Consider the following 17,748-nt stretch of genomic DNA (forward strand, 5'->3'; position numbering starts at 1 on the left):
CTCTCTTTTTTTTTTTATCTTAAACCAGATTAAAAAAACAGTTAAGGGTTTGCTGACGAAAGATGTAATCTCCCAATATTGTTTCATCAGCAACAGGATGTGGCTACTTTAAAAAAAAAAAAAAACAAACAAAAAAATTCCCCTATAGAAGAATTTATGAAGACTAATAATAAATAGCTACTATTCAAGTTTCAGTAGACTCCATTGTAACACAGTACGGCTCCCAAAAAAGGTTGTGGAACAGAGAGAGGATGAGTTTTACAGTCTGGGCCTATAGCCTGGTGTTGGGGTAGAAAGGCTGCAAATTCGCCATGCTGTACGTCGCGTGAGGATGCCAAATCGGCACGGAGTACGGGTAAGCCCGCAGGGTGGATTCGTACGCGGCAGGGTAGATGGGTCCCAGCGGAAGGCGGTGCGCGAGGTGGCCCTGAGACTGGGGAAGGTTTAAGGGGGCCTGGATCAGGGCTGGATGAATGGGGAGTGCCTTTAGGTGGGGCTCTGACAGATCGCCCCTGCCGGTTCTGTCGTACGGTGGGGGCAGGTAGGGCAAACCAGGGTGAGGATGCAACAGAGGCTGCGGTGCGGGAAGCGGCTTGGCCAATACCGGCTTGGATTTCTCCTTCTTGTCCGGGAAACGCAACGTGTACATGGCTTTCTTCATGTGGCTCAAAGACTCCTCGGGCATGGGTCGCTTAGAGTGAGGCTGGTGGGCGAGTTTATATACCGGCTGTGTGGAGGCGGGCCGCCAGTGGTCGGCGGATTTGGGCAGTACTTTGGTGAAACTTGAGGCGGTGGGCGACCAGTACGGTTTGGCTGGCGAGCCGTACTGGGAAATGGGAGGCGGCTTGAGGGCCGAGGCTCTGGCCCCTCCCCTTCCGTCGGCGCCCCAGCCCGGGAGATTCCTCTGGGCTTTGTCCGAGACGCAGTCCCCCTGCGAGGGGCTGACCTGAAGGAATTCCTTGTAATGTTGGCGAGAGAAGTCGGTTTGGTCTTTGATGCTGGGGTACTGGCTCTGCGGCTTGCACACCCCGACGTTGCTGGACACGGAGGGACGGCCGGGGCTGAAATGCGTCGGCGTCCGTTTCTCCGTCTCGGCGACGGAGGGACTGTGAGTTTTCACCGAGTCCTCGGAGGAGATCGAGTAAGGCGAGGAGCCGCGGGAGACGGAGGCGGAAGGAGACGAGAGGGGGAGCGGAGAGCCCTCGGAGGAGTTTCGCGTCCGTCCGTGGGGCGTGCACGTTGGGGGCTGGGAGTGGTGGATGACGGAGGGCCTCTCCGCCGTGTCGTCCCCTCCTGGAGGAGTAGGAACGGTCAGGCAGGCCTGGGCAAGACGTTTTTTCTTCTCCAGGGGGGAGATGACCTCCGCCGGACCCGGAGGCAGAAGCACGGAGGTTCCCCTGGTGCACGTTTCAGGGTTTGCGCCCTGGGCTTGGTGGGACATGTGGCAGGCAGCTATGGGAGAGTGGTCACCGACTGAGACGACGTCGCTGTGCGAGTCCAGGTGGTCGGGAATCGATCTGTCGGAGCTCGCGGGCCAGTGAGCCGAAAGGTGGCAGGTTCCCATCTCACAGTGGTGGTCTGGGCCCACTTTCTGTTGAGAGAACAGATGCATTAAAAAAACAAAACAAAAAACAAAAACAAAACAACAAAAAAAAGTCCAAATCTTGACCAAAACAAGGCAAGTTCATGGGATAAATATCGCACGAACAAGTGCTTTTAATAGATACATTTGGACAGTATAAAACGAGCTTTACAAGTGCCAGTGGTCTCTTACGTAAGCATAGGCCATGCGTTTGAGGCATTGACTGAGGTAGACATGTCCTTATAGAACATTGGCCAAAGAGAGCAAAGGTACCTCAGAGTCTCTATCGCCCTCTCTGTCCGTCAGTTTCCTCTTCCTCTTAGCCTCTGTCTTGTTGCTCTTTCCCTCTGGGCTCTTCTTGTACTGCTTACGCGGTTTGGAAGGAGGGAGGGGCTTATCCTCCTCACCCTTCAAATGCCTCTCAAAGGGGAGAACCAACCTAAAGAGGAGAGAGACAGAGAGAAGGAGATCACCATATGAGTATCACATAGTAATTGGAGGTTTTTTTACTGTCTTGCACATGACAGTCATGTACATAGTGTGTAGTAAAGCCCTTGATGGACTGTACTGAATTCCAGAATTAAATAGGACTTGTAGGGACACTGTGAGTATGGAAGCGCAATCTTCCCGCTCTTCGTGTTTGTGCGGCTGGCACGCTGCCAGGGGATGGAGCTCCAGAGCAGGAAATGAGCTTGACTCAAATTTCGGGTGTTAATTAGTATGAGAGTGGAGTCACCCTGGAGTGACAGCCTCTGGCTTGCTGCCTCTCTCTCTCTCTCTCTCTCTCTCTCTCTCTCTCTCTCTCTCTCTCTGCAGGCAGCGTCTTGTCGCATGCTCACCTCTCGTAGTGTCTGCGTGTACAGGTTGCTGCGCTGGTGCTGCCTGGGCTACCTCCCAACTCATCATAGACGTTCTTCCACAACCTCTGAGCTGTCACCTATGACCAGAACACATCACATATGAGTGGGTATACAACATACACACACATTCTGTGAAACCAGAGTTACTAGGACCTACACTATACGTTTTACAGATCTGGAGTCAGCCTTACGTGTAACAAACACTTCGAGAAACAGTAAAGGCTGAAATGGGGGGGGGGGGGGGGGGGGGGGGTACGTGCACTGTTAATATATTTTTATACGCATTGAGTGTCTCTACAGACATGCATTCTTGAAAAATCTTTTGAGAAACTCAAACTCTTGAGGAACCAAACGAAATACATTTCTTTCTTTATGTTTCTTTTTTTTTTAAATTTTATTCAAATTGTTCTGCAAAAGTCACATGATGAATCGACATTAAGCAGCGCATACGTTTTATAAGCTCAAACCTGCCATTTCTTTAAAATACTGTTGGCTGAATTTGTTAAATGACTTTGAGGCCAACTTTCTGCAGCCTCTCTCTCTGAAAAACTACATACAAGGAACCACAAAACTGACACTAGATCAGCTAATACGCGTAAAACATCCAGCATTTCCTTCCTGTTCTGTGCAACAAGCTGACCACTGAGGTCCACTGTGACTTTAAGCTACAGAAACCTCACCAAAAGCCTTTTTGCATCTACAGGCATCATCTTCTGCATTCAGGCCACTGACAGACAGACACACACACACACACACACACAAACACACAGGCACATTCACACACACGCTACAGGCCACAAGCTGAGTGGAAACTTTGCAAGAGAGAACAAAGCATCACACACAGAGAGCAGGAGGTGCTGGCTCTAGACAGACATTGGCAGGTGGACCCTTCTGTTCTCATTGTGGTCGTAACGGTCACCGCCCTCAGACACTACAGCCACTCATTCTTTTTCTTTTTTCCATTCTGCACAGACGAGAGCTTCGCGACCCCTGTGTATATGTTTCTGCCTATCTATACGTGTGACCTTTTTTTTTCACTGCGTTTCTGTCCACCACTATTTGATTGTGGCTTGTTTAAAGAAAAAAAAAACAAAAAAAAAACCTGAAGACAGTTGCATGATATAGCTCGTTTTTTAAGAACAGGTGAGGTCAGTGGGTTTGCTAGAAAGGGATACATGAGAATAAAAAAAAAGATGTGTAGGTAGTTGTGTGTCGATACTAACCGAATCATATCCGCCCAGTGTCTCCACGGCTTTGTAGATTTTCCACAGGTTTACTGCAAACGGGAGGATTAAAAAAAAAAACAACAAAAAACATGAGCAGACAGTCAACTTCTGGTCATCAGTGTGAGAATGTGAATGCTTTTTGTTGCAAGTACGCATTACACAAATTGGTGCATGTCTCATATGTTTGCATCAAGACATATGTTTAGCACAACTGTCTTAGTGGCATAAACTGGCAGTGATATTAGAATGTGTGTTGAAATGACAGAATCTTCTAGAATACAAGTCATTCTATGTTGCGACAGCGTCGTATGCTAAACTCACTCTGCTTAAAGCCAAGGTGAGGTATCCTCTCGATGGGCGTGCCTCTGTCCTTCATGAACCGGTATAGATTGGTCACAAAAGTCCTTTCCTCAGTCTCTGATTGGACCGATCGGGAGCTTTCTTCGTTGCCATTGGTGGATTCTGACGACTCCATCTCTCGAGTGTTCTGCCAAGAAGCAAAAACATGAACGTTACAACTCTTGCCCATACGCTGGAATTTTTTTTTTCTTTGGCAGTCACACGAACAACAATTATGATATCATTTAAAAAGCAGATAATAATTTCAAGACTTGGATAAAAAAAATCTTTTTTGTTGTTGTTGTTGTTTTTAAAAGCTTCAAAGTTACTTTTGAAGAGTAAGCGAGATGACCTGCTCACTAATAAAAAATTAAAAACGCAAACAACATCTGCAGATACAGATTCACACGCTGCAAACCAAAATTGTAGTTTCACATCTCTGTGGAATCTCTAAAATCATCGCGGAGCCTCATATTTAATTTACAGGAAGAATTTAAGTGGTATCGAAAGATAAAATTTCATTTTCACATAAATGGACTGTGGTAAACACTGACACCATAATTCACACCCATCGAATTTCAGATGAATGTTATGCTCTCGTCAGCTCTTTCCGGAACAAGTCATATTCAAACTAAGAGACTGAAAACACAGCAGCTTCGGCTTTTCACCACCACTTTCAATAAGTAACCATGCATCCTGTATGAAGGGAAACCGACAGTGTGTGTGTGTGACACGGGGTTTTCAGACGGGACTTTATAAGCTTCTTAATGCTGAGGAATGCACCGTGCACAATAGAAAAACACTCACACAGTCATTTACTATAAAAGCAATGTGTTGCATGCAAAGCAGAGCGGCGTTCGTGTCAGATTCATCCGAGTGGTGCGAGCGGGTGTCTGCGGAGGGGGGAACCGCGCTGGAGTCTTTCCTCTCCCTTCTCCTTAGACAATCAACTAAATCTGAGAGCCCGAAGAATCGCGATCGGTTCATTTTGCGTGCAGGCAGTTTATGGTTTGAACTGATCGATTAGAGGCTTTAGGATATTCGTTCATTCTTTAGAATCCAGAGTGAAGGGGGAAAAAAAAGCATTAAATGGAATGTATGAGTCATACGACCAATACCCAGCACAACTGTAGATTAACAAAACAAATGTTAGGCAGAGGAGAAGAATCTTCTGACCAGACTGATCTCTGAACAGTAGCTGGAAGTAAGTTTGTCAAAAAAAGGGCTGTGTGAGCGAATATTATGGTCACGGAGGCTCACAATGGGCCACAGTAATGGTGTACCACAAATGAGAAATGAAAGAGAAGACACAAGCAGAAATAAATACCACATGTCATAGGATCAGTGCCCAGAAACACACAGATATCAACCTGCGGACAATATCTTTACTGAGAACTGTAGACCAAAGGGACATTTGACTAAAAAAAATTTGAACCGTTTTGCGGGAACAGAACCTGAAACTACTTTAAAAAAAAAAAAAAAGAAATAATACTTAAGATTCAATGGGCCATTGAAAAGTGGGGGGAAAAAATCCAAAAACCTTCAACTCGTCAGCAAAGTCAAAAATGGGAATTCTACAACAGCGACTGGATTCAGGGAACACTCCGAAATAAATCTCACGCTACAAAACGAAACGGTGGAGACAGTTATCCGGATCAAGAACAACGACCCGAAAGTTGTTGTTTTTTGTTTGTTTGTTTGTTTGTTTTCTTTTGTTTTTTTGCTGTGAGTTTTCACTCACTGGGCTACCCAGTGACGTCTTTGGTACCTGTGCTGGATACAGGGCCTCTCAGGCAGAGTTCAGTCAGACAGTTTCACACTGAATAGAGTTCCACTATGTGGCCACTCCTTCCCAGAAGTGTACCTCTATAGTGACTAATAAAGAAGACGTAGGTCCCTGCTCTTTACAATGAGTAATAATGAAGACTTGAGGCCCCTTTTCTGCACAAATGAGTAATACTGACCTGTATATTCACTCTGTACTCTGAGTAAATAATATTGAAGTCCAAGCTAAAATGAAAGGAGTATCAAAGAATTATACATTGGTAAGGCATGGCTACTATCCCTGGAGAAACACCCCCCCTCCTCTCTCTCTCTCTCTCTCTCTCTCTTTCTCTCGAGCAAAATTAGAAACTCAAGCTAATAGCGCCGTTCAGTCCTTATAGATCCCTTCATTCAGTCAGTTTCAGTTTCTGTGAACAGCTCTTCTGAGGATCCTCTTCTATGAAAACGATGCGCAATCGTCTTCTTGGAATTTTTTATTTGTGGCCGTTTGAACCGACCAGATGGATACATTTCGAAACAAAACTGTGCAAAACTGTTAAGACCTCGCCTAAAGAAATACTAGGAATTCGAGAAAGATAAGGTCAATACAGATCCACATTCAGTGTGATTCACCATCAAATAACCTCTGTCAAGATTCCAAATGTGAGAATTTTGTATTAATAACAATCTCTATTTATTATGCAGTGTTTGATAACGTTTATTTTATTCATATCTAGACCGCAACAGGGCGGAACTGCCGTTTTGAATGTGACATTCAGGTTTCATACAGGAAGTCGCGCGCTGTCCGAATGTAGCAACCCACAGTGTGCCCCATAAACCACGCGGCTGAAACAAATAAAAAAAAAAACAAAAAAAACCTCAGGTCCGTTGTAATGAGAGAGACTGTCAGTAAACAGCATCTCTAAATTTCCACCACATTCAAATTTCGGAAAAGTGCGTGGGACATGTTGATGTGGACGCGTCGATAAAACTCTCAGAATGATTGTTGGTGGGGTGCTGAGGAAGATGCTATCACCTGGCTAGCGTTCCCCACTAAAACCACAAGGCTTTCATCCTCTGACACGACTTAGGAAATTTGATGCATCTCTGCATCACTGCATAAACTTTTTTTTTTCTCAATTACCAGAAGTGTGTGAAAGTGCTTTAGTGTGTATGCCTTTGTGCGTATGAAGGTGAGGTGGAGTACAATTCTGGCAGTTTCGAAAGATGGCCCCAAGACCGTAGTAAGCTTTTCAGAGACGGTACGTTTGGGTTTCTGTTATGATCGCTGGGACAATCTCCCATCCTCTCTTGCGTCAAAGAATGACAGTTATTAGTCATAGTATGGAGAAACTGACAAAAATTCTCTGACATTGAACTGAAATCTCCAGGGTTTCTGAGCAGTCTCTGATTAGTCTGTCTGAATGAGGTACAAACACAACCTAAAATAAAGCAATATACTGGCTGTGAAGTCACATCTCCCAAAATAACTACTCAGCATGTTGTGAGTAATTTTTCTAATTTCATTTCTGCATGTTCCTCTTCAGTTCAAGCAATGAATCGGCTTGATTATTGCTAATGGCCATTACCATTAAAAGCCATAAATTACAAAAAATGTTCACCGATGCTGTTTTGTGCCATATAGTCTGTGCCTGTCTGAACGTGATTCTACGAACGTGTCGATCGCTATCATTCTTAGAACTAAACGGTCAGTTATCAGTGAGATTAATTTTAAAAGCATCTACAACCGTCGTCACAAATCCATCGCGCTCTTCAAAAAAACAGTCAGAAGAAGTCACGAGCAGGAATTTACGTTCACTTTGAGATGTGGGGAACTGTTCAATGACCTTTATTCTGTGCTACCTAAACACCGCTCAACGTTACTGTTATTTAAAACCTGTTCGTGGTTAATAGAAAAAGAATTAGAGTAGGCTGATCCAAACCGCTGACAAATATCACATGGGGGTGGGGGTGGGGGGTGGTGGAGGAGGGGGGGTGTCTCAAAATGAAGAAGTGAAAGCTCCAGCAAAATAAAACACCAATCATCAGAAAGAGAAACAGAAGGGATGGGTGTAGACCTACTGGAAGCAGAATTTTTTTGTTTTTTTTTTCTGCGCACACATCAGATTAAATGTCCTCTTTCTTATCATGACCCTGAAGAGTCATGTGAGGAGTCCTGAGTCCTCTGACTCCTCTGACTCAGGCAAAACTCGTACGCCTTTCCCACCGTGTGAGGCGTATATTTCGACAACTTGCCTTAAGATCTACCGCTAGATTTGTTTTTTTTTTTTAAAGAGTGCAAAATTAGACACGCATTGATATATCAACTGACAGACGGACAAAAAGAATGTCAGACAGACATATAGATAAATAAATAGATAGATAGAGAGAGAGAGAGACAAATCTTTTGAGAGTCCATATTCAATAGATTTTGACACAGGTCTAAAGTACTGTAGTGGAGCCACGCTGAGGCTGGAGATGGGAGATGGTTCTGACCTGTTCGGGTGACGTTTCCTGCACAGTTCTGTTCTCCTCAACCCTCTCTCTCGGCTCCTCTCCTCCACTCAGCTCCGACACTGCAAGAACAGCACAGTCAATACACTGCTCTGCGCGCACACGCGTACACGTACACACACACACACACACACACACACACACACACACACACACACACACACACACACAGTCAGTCTTCTGCCTGTTCTCCCTTTGCATTCATCTCTCACCATGCATACAAATACATTGCTAAAGTAAATACACTGCTACATAATACATACGCTCTCTCTCTCTCTCTCTCATGCATACATCTACACAGACACACACACACACACACACACACTCCCTGTATATACACACTAGTGACCACCACCATGCTTTGTTGTTAAAATAACAGCAGAACAGAGCACACACACACACACACACACACACAACACACACACACACAACACAACACACGCACACACACACAACACAACACAACACAAGCCTGACATTCCCTTCAGGGCCTGCTCCATCACTTATGGGTAATTACTGTAACTATTGTGGTAACATTATGATTCGCTCTTAAAAAAAAAAAAAAAAAAAAAAAAAACTTGTCTTGAAACTCCCCAGAGAAGTGGTAAATAAACTCCAAATACTCTCACCAGCATTTAGAAAAAAGGTCAATACACGTTTAGTGACTCTATTTGACAAAGTGGTTTAATTCCTAGACACAACAATCTTTACCCTCCATTATTTATTGAACATACCACAATTTAACAGAGGTATGTGTCATTTAGCTATTTAGCTCTGGTTGTCTTGATGTCTGGTTGTCATATATAACTCTCTATTTCAGAGCCCCCCCATAAGCTTAATGACAAGTACTTGTATCAGTTGGGATTACGACGAACAATTTCATAATTGTGTTTGACACTTTTGAATGAACCCACTTTTGAGTAAACAACCGGTTTGGCGACAACAAGAGAGAATACAGTTCTAATACGAAACCGCATGATTACAACACCGCTTCCTGTCTGCGAGTCTAAACCACAGAAATGTGGTGCCCCAGACTAATATGAGCGAGATATCAAAACAGCTGCACAAATAACGCGCCGTGTAGCACGGAAATTTTACTGATAAGTAGTTCAAAGATAAATTACATGATTTTCGCGTAAGTTTTTCTCTATGCAAATGAAGCATGGTAGAGGGTCCAGTCAAATACATCTCGGGGTGTGTGTGATTGTGTGTGTGTGTGTGTATTTGTGTATACACTTATGTATCAAATTTAAGTGCTGCTTTTCATAGATTTCTTCAGGTGTACATTTTTTTCAACGCCTAGCATTTTTGTAGGATGTTATTTCACATACTAATCTATGAAATGCCGTTCATCATGATTTGGCCTTAAGCATTACAATAAAAAGTGTTTAAATTAACGTCTTCTTCTCGGCTGAAGGAACTGGTGAGAAATCGCATGACATTTTATCACACTCGACACAATATTTCGAGAAGTGCGAAAAGAAAAAAAAAAAAAAAAAAAAAACACTGAGCGTGAAGACTAACAACCCTAAAATTGCGACCATAAAGTGTTTGTCAGCGCTCTTGTTTACAAACCGCGCGCTTTAAATATAAGGTTCCACTTGCCACCTCCTTCCTCAAAATACTCCACTTCTCTTTCTCAAATGTAAAAGCAGTCCACCACTTACTACACTGACATCACTTGTCTGTAAAACCAAGACGAATCTGCTTTCGAGATCAGCCATTTCCTGTGCTGTGGTACAGAAAAGCATTCTGTTAAGTGACTTCTCTGTTTCACTACATATACTGCCGGTTAGTCCCACACAATATTAAAGGGGGTACTTTCTCTACTCCTACAGTGTGTTATGGAGGAAAAGAGAAATATTCCAGTGATCAATTTCTATTCTCCACCTACGCATGCACTGCCTTTGCCAAAATAAACAAGGCTTCGTTTTAAAGCTTGATATTACTGAAGCACTCCTTATCATACAATACAGATAATGCCGTGTATGTTTCTTAAGAAGTAATTAAAAAAAAGCATGATTAGTAAACCCATCCGTTTATAACACCATCACTTTTATAGAAGAAACTTGTATTTGGAGCAAGTTTCTTCGTGAGAAGTTTAAAAGAAAGCCACAGGCTTGACAGACGAGTAGTCAGAGTACCGTCTCTTACGTAAAACGATACATCTCCATAACTGGGACGAACGATGAAGAATGCTGCATATTACTCCTCTTAGGAGAAGAGGGGGGCAAGGGGAAAAACCTGACCCCCCCTCCTGCACGCACGCAGACACACACACACACACACACATACACACATACACCAGTATATGACTAATGCATCAGCATTATAAAGTCCCTAAAATTCGTTACAGCTCATGTTTACAGCTTCACATGCATCTGAGCATCTTGTATAATGCTTGTTCTGTATAAGCACGAATATGTAAATACATAAATAAATAAATACAAATGTATGTCCAGAGAGACACTAAAAGAAAGTGAAGTAAGATGACACCTGCTATTAATATGCTATTATTTTGTGTTGTTTAAAGGGGGCTCACACATCACATATTGTTTTTTTTCTCACTAAAATAGGTACTTAAAACAAACCCTTAAAACGCTGAGTGTCAAAAACAGGGCTGGCCACACACATCGTTATTTTAACAGCATCATTAAGATTTATCTTTTCAATAGTCATATCCGTATTGTACAGTCTCTCTATGTGTAGATACCATCTGGGGTTGTAAAGTGAAGCAGTGTACATTACGCGCTGCCGCTTCCCTTTACCACTTCCTCTGGGTTCACTGCTGCAGAGGTTCACGAATCTATCTGGTTCCCAGCCTTTTCAGTCGAAACCTTTCTGTTATCATAATCGTGATTTTAAATGTCGATTTGATCAGGTCTAGGTTCTTTTAGTTTGATCTTTCTTAAATGAAACAAGTGCAACCCTTTACACATAAACGGTTATGGTGTAAGATTTTATGTATAATATATTTTAAATATCATAATAATGTATTATACCTTATGTCATATATTCATTTTTTTCATTCATTGTTGCTGTCAAACGGTTTCTGTGAATGCATGACTGACAGAAACTGAACAACCTCCAGCACACTTTTTTTATCACACAGTTTCCTCTATCAAGGCTAATTGCTGTGTTTTATAATCTAGAGTACCTTTGATGTAACAACGGACAGGAACATACGTTTCATTAATTATTGACAGCATACGTGTAATCACATATAGGTTACAATCGTACACTAGCTCTGACTCGCATACTTCATCAGGGCGCAAATATGAGAATTAATTATGGTACAAGACAACAAGATTGTACTTATCATTCATTCTGATTCAATTACTCTTTTTCTGTAAACAAGTTTAAAGAACTTACCCATTGCAAAAGTGCCTCGCCCCAAAACTTCAGGTCTGAGAAAACTGTTGCTTCGTCTTGTCGACTGTGGTGTACACTGACAACTCGCCGCTCCATACATGCGCTAACACCGCACATAGCAGTTTCGAAATCATAATCTGTGAACCACGTTATGCTTTCAGCGTCTCATTGGACGAGCCATCTTTTGTACTTCCCCCCCTTCAGTACAGCAGGGTACACTGGGACATTGAGTTTTAAGTGCTGAGTGGCGGAAGAATTTTGTCTAAGGAATTTGCTTCATGATTACTGTCTGTTTTAGTTTAGATACAGTAGCATAAACTTAAACAATAAGCTATCAGTTTCCGATTTATTTTAGCATGCAAAACCTATATTTGAATTTAAATCTGAAGTGCAAAAATAACATACAAGTCTGAAAATGTAAATCCCAAAAAATCAGAGATATTCCTCCACTTTGATCCAGTTTCAACTATTCAAATTTGTATTAATTCAAGGTGAAATTTAGAAATTAATTGATTAAAAAAATACTTGAGTAAAATCAGGTACATATACACTTGAACAAATATATCTGAAAGACATTCTCAGACTACTGATTTGAATTAAGGCACCCAGGACACATTAAAAGGTTATTTTAAATTTGATTGATTGTGAGGTATTTGTTTGTTTGTTTTTTTAGATTAAAAATGTTACCAGGCAACATGGAATATGCATTAAACAATAAGAAACTTAATCACAGGGAAACATAATAGCATTCTTGATGTAAAATAAAATTTTATAATTAGATTGAACCATTCATTACGGTAATGTGTTATATTCTTCTTTGAGCTCCAGAGAATTAAACAGTACACATTAAAACTCACCTCTTCGGTCACTGCATTGGTTAGGTGCTTTTATCTATGACCATGCTGAGGATTTCTTCCAAAATTTGAGCTGTTCTCAAAATAAGAATAAAGCGTTAAATCCAAATGTGCTGCATTTGAGTTGTTTTAAATCAAACGCAATGAAACACATATTCTCCAAATGGGAAAATTCAGACTGGCACCAATGACAAAGACAAATGCGTGAAAGTAAACAATCAAAGAAACAACAACAAAAAAAAAAAAGAAGAAGGAAAAAAAAAAATCTACATCTGGTCATAAATATGCAGTTATCCATACTAGCATTCACCAGTGTTGAATATCACACAAATGTTCAAACCAAAGCGAAGAGCATAAGAACAGAACTACAGTTATAAATAACCATCATTACTGATAAAATATCTAATGGTAACTGGTAAAAAAAAAATAACCTTAATCACTGTTAATCAGAAAATTCAAATTTTTTCTCAGATAACATGCTCTAGGAAAATAATTAGGGACTTCCCCTCGTCTATACTGAGTCCTCTCCAAATGGGGCCCACTCAAAGTAATGAGAGTTGCCTTGATCCATACACAATTTCAATTCTTCACATATTGTCAAACCAGCTACTGGGGAATAAAGTTGAACAGTTGATAGAGCAGTCATCCAATCAGCTCCTTGGGCCGTGTTGAAGGGTGATGTTGTTGTATTACTTTTTCAGATCAGCGTATTCAAAACTGTCTGTGCATTACTGACACCCCTGGAGTGGGACAGGCCTTGTCTCCGCCCAGTCAGGCTATATTTACGTCAGAGTGAACGCGTGAATTGGACTTTAATCTTATGCACAAAAAAAAAAACACACACACACACACACACACAAAATATTACAAAAGTTATGGTGAAAGAACAATAAAATTTATATGAAATGATAACGCGGAAAGAGAGAGAGAGGGAGAGAAAAAAAAACATTTCAGCGTTTGAAAAATGATTACGATCGCGTTGACTAAACCGAAGACTATTCTTTATGATTATTATTTTGTGCCTTCATTGAATTAAAAGACAGGTAAAATAACATAGGGAAACCCCTTGATGTTGATGAAATGAAGAAGAAAAAAAAAAAAGAAAAAGAAAAAGAAAAAGAAAAACAGAACATTTTGTTTTTCATATTGTGAGATGTGAGGTGTCGGCAGGGTGCAGCTGTTTTGGGTTCTTCACCGGGCTTTTGCTGCTGAGGTTTCGGATCACTCTGATATGGAGAGGTCTCTCTCTCCTCCGTCTTGCCCGGATAGTCACTGACATTTAAATCTGTCTTAACCTTTAAATGTCAAAATAACAGAGTCTTCAGCCTGGCGGCCACTCTCTTCGAGGGAGTTTTTTCAGGTAAAAAATTTGACAAAACATCCGCTTCCCTGTAATTGGGACTCGGAGGTTCAGCACTCTTCGTCTTCCTCTTCTTCTTCTTCTTCTTCTTCCTCTTCCTCTTTGGGCTTTGTGTTTTTAATGAATTATAGCTTAACTCTCTCGCTCAGTTTCATTGCCTGATGTATGATCCATCATACACCAGTGAGACTGAGTCAAACGAACCTAATACATATTCAGATAGAATCACAGGAGTCATAGAATTTCTTGCACAAATGTCAGGTGCACTGGATTTTAACTGCATGGGAGGAACCTCAGATTAAAATGGCTCAATGAATTATTTCATGTTTTGGAGGAAGTTCTAGTATGTCGGTTAATATTCACATTGGAAGATTCGCTTCTGGGTCTGACTCAGTCGAAGATCACACCTCGGTTTCGTAATGTGTCAGAAGCTGCAGGCACCATTCCACTGAAACACACAGAGTCTCATTTGGGGCCCTATCTGATAACAGAGAATACCTCTTTGGGGGAATTACACACTTTACAAAGTCTCAGACAATTGATAATCTCAGTTTGACAAAGCCTGTCACGACACAGTATGTGTATGTGTATGTGAATGTGTATATGTATGTGTGCTTATATATAATATGTATAATTTGTATGTATGGATGTGCGTAGACTTACAATACACAACTATGTCAAAAAGCAAAGATAACATGACATATGTAATAAGACCTGTAATGTGTTTCTTCACGTTTGACTCTTATAATGTAGACCACCATTTTGCTCTGAAACATACATTTGTTTTGAGGACACTGTAAAACCTTTTTTCTCTCTCTCTCCCCCCCCCATATACAATTTTTGCATAATAGTTCTATGTGTGTTCATTTTGGTCAGCAAGCTGATGAAAAGAGTGAAATGACTCCTTTAAAAAGAAAGAAAGAAAGAAAGAAAAGAAAAACTCAAAAAAAAAGGGGAAATTAAGTGAGTGATTCTAGAGACGTGACACTGAACTTTTGTGCATGTCCCCTTTTACGTTTTCCCACCATAGGGTCTGTTCTGAGAGAATATCACATGTGTTCACAACTCGTTTGATTCATAATCACTAAGCAACACAAAAAGTAGATTCAATATGACTTGACCTACCTAGACAGATTAAATTTCAATATGTTCTTGCTGACTTGATTCAGGAACCCCAAACCTAGAAGATGAGTGGGAAGATGAGAAGTAGACTAAGCCAATCTACTGTAGTAGATAGGTGCAAAGTGACTCTTAGCATGGAACACTTTGAATGGCAGGCAGCAAAAGGAAGAGATCAAACAAGGGAGAAATCCCCCTTTTATTCATCTCAAACCTGCACAGAGAGCAGGAGCTAGGGTTAAAGGAGGGGGGGTATGGTGGGGGAGAGAGAGAGAGGGGGGGGGGAGGGGGGTTCAACCGGCGTCAAAAGGGTTAACAGGAAATACTGTTGGTTCGTCATTTCGACCCAAACCGTTAGGTCTTAGTTTGAGTCAGTCGTCCTGGGAACAGATGAAAAGATTTTGTGTTGATGTCAGGTCAAAGCGATGTTTCAAACAGATTTCAGAATGACAGATTTTTTTTTGTTGTATTATTATTATTATTATTATTACGATTGACATGTCAGATCAACTATTCCATCGGTTATAAACTAAGTGCAGGTGCAGTTTAAAACCTTTTGAGTCACGTAACATTTCAGTGACTTAAGGATAGATAGTCAGATTTTCTTAATTTTTTTGCATTGTTGCGTGTATTGATACGGAGACAGTGTAAAAAAAATCTGGTCTAATTCTAACGGCTAATTTCCAGTATGGGGAGATTCTACTTGCGGGTTGAAACCTTCCCACTATATCTTGGGACTTGCAGCAAGCACAAAGGCCTCGTTATCTGTTGGACTCATGTACAGTGGCTTCCCTGATGCAGTTATTCCGCTGATAATCTCAAGATAACCTCTGATATAGTTGGTAAAAGAAGTTCTGAATTTCATCAGCGTCATGCAAATTTCTTCATGTCAATAAAACAAATGAATCACATACGTGCGGTAGATGTCTATTCGCTGTGGTTTTTGAATGACACGATTCAGGAGCTGAGCTGGCCAAATACAAGTTTTCATTTGAGTGTTCATGCTGAAAGAACAATTTTTCCATTACATGCAAGGAGTTTGACAATGAAACACAATTTGTCTTTTCCTATGCTGCGGCCCAAGCATTTCTCAGAAGCAATAAACATAATTTCCCTGATTTGGAGTTTTAAAAGAAGAATGCTGTGGTCACAACGCTCATTACATTAGTTGTGTATGAGATCGCTCGCGGCTATATTATTCAGCTTGCTGTACGTCAGCATACGTATAGAAATGTCTAGAACCATGCAAACACAAGACGCATGTCATTTTTGCTTTACATTTATCACTCATAAAAGAATACGTTTCCCCTGACGGTAAGAATTGAGTAATTTCTCAATGTTGCCTACATGTAACTTGTTCCGATTTCTGATGCAATTATAGGCAGATACTTATGGCCATAACCGGTCAAAGGCATCAACATCAGGCCATAGCGCAGTTCTGCACTGTTAAGCAGAAGTACACTGATATTTTCCGTCAACATAGTTAATGGTTCCTCTTTCAGAATAAAGTATATATTGTACTGAGTATAGATATGATTCGCGGTCTATCATTTAGCCAGCATTTCCTTCTCTGTTCAAAAAAAGGCAAGTGAAAATATGTACGTGCCTTTGGACAATTTTGTGGTAACACAAGGAGTGGTTTATGACAAGCGATTAACAGTTTGACCGCTCCATATTATCAGAGAGATGGCGGTTAGAGACAAAAAAAGTCTTGAGTCTTGAGAATTTTAGTTGAAAACACAAAGATTCTGATCTTGAACTAAGGGGAAAATGCACAATCTCAATTTTCTATAGAAACTGAAACTAGGTGATGAAGAACAGAAATCCCCAACCGTCGTGGTTGATTTTCTCATTCCAGGAAACTGGCTGAATTGGACGCACAGGGTATTACCATAATGTTTCTTAAATTTATTAGAGGTCAAATGGCAGTGTGTGTAAAAAGAACATAAATAATTCTGACTTCTCAGATTTCTCAGAATGTAGAACGGATGAGACCGCTGTAGTAACTTCTATTCTTTCTTCTTTTTTTTTTTTTTTAGATTTCTCCACATTAGGCGTCGCATTTACGAAAATCTCTGATACAAACATGTTTTTTTTCGCAGTTCATGTAAAATCAGTAGCAGAACTAAAAGTGACAAATTAGGGCACAAGTAATACACCGTTGGTCTCAATATTCCTTTTACAAAAGTGTATTAGTAAATTGGCCTTAAATACGTGGCCCACAGCAGTTTCTTTCTGCACTTAGAGGTTATACAAGGAGAAAAAAATACAATAACTGCAAGCTCCGTTTTGAGTTCCATCATCATTTCTTTTATTTAATTCACTTTAAAGTGTCGATGTTCCTCAGATTAATACACAGATTCACAATAATCTCTTTTAAAATCTATTATCTCTGATGATAGATTTTAACTTGAAATGGGGTTTCCCATATTACTCTACACAGGAAAAAAGAGAGAGCGTTTTCAGAACAGATTTTTTTTCCTTTCAAATCTCCTTCGTCACTGTCGAAGTCTTGGCTGCAGGTGTTTGGACGTGCGCGTGCCAAGTATATTCTACAAAGTCGTAAGCACGGCACGAGTTAGAGAAATTAAACAAATCTGTCCAGGGAAGCAGAACCCTCTCTCTGGCAGTGATAACAGTTACCAACAGCTGCATCGGTCTAAGTCAAACAACAATTCTGACCGCCATGGCTAAACCAATCAGGTAGTCGTATCAACAAAGGAGTTCTTACAGAGCCAATGAAAATCATCATATGGAG

The 17,748-nt window shown here is 41.0% G+C and overlaps 1 protein-coding gene across 1 annotated transcript; it reads right to left on the reverse strand.

Moving 5' to 3' along the window:
- Positions 1-271: 271 nt before the first annotated feature.
- Positions 272-4,994, reverse strand: arid5a (AT-rich interactive domain 5A). Its single transcript, XM_030766117.1, has 6 exons — positions 4,815-4,994; positions 3,990-4,155; positions 3,666-3,718; positions 2,422-2,519; positions 1,856-2,021; positions 272-1,591 (listed from the first exon to the last, which is right to left on the reverse strand). The coding sequence occupies exons 1-6, from the start codon at positions 4,992-4,994 to the stop codon at positions 272-274; spliced, it is 1,983 nt and encodes a 660-aa protein (XP_030621977.1).
- Between the last annotated feature and the right edge of the window lie 12,754 nt (positions 4,995-17,748).

This window comes from Chanos chanos, chromosome 1 (genome assembly GCF_902362185.1).
Source record: "Chanos chanos chromosome 1, fChaCha1.1, whole genome shotgun sequence".
NCBI lineage: Eukaryota > Metazoa > Chordata > Actinopteri > Gonorynchiformes > Chanidae > Chanos > Chanos chanos.

Coding starts and splice junctions, on each gene's coding strand:
- arid5a (XM_030766117.1), bottom strand. CDS start 4,994: ATGAACCGATCGCGATTCTTCGGGCTCTCAGATTTAGTTGATTGTCTA. Junction 3,719..3,989: donor TCACCTTGGCTTTAAGCAGA/GTGAGTTTAGCA, acceptor TCCCGTTTGCAG/TAAACCTGTGGAAAATCTAC. Junction 2,520..3,665: donor CACTGGGCGGATATGATTCG/GTTAGTATCGAC, acceptor TTCTGGTCATAG/GTGACAGCTCAGAGGTTGTG.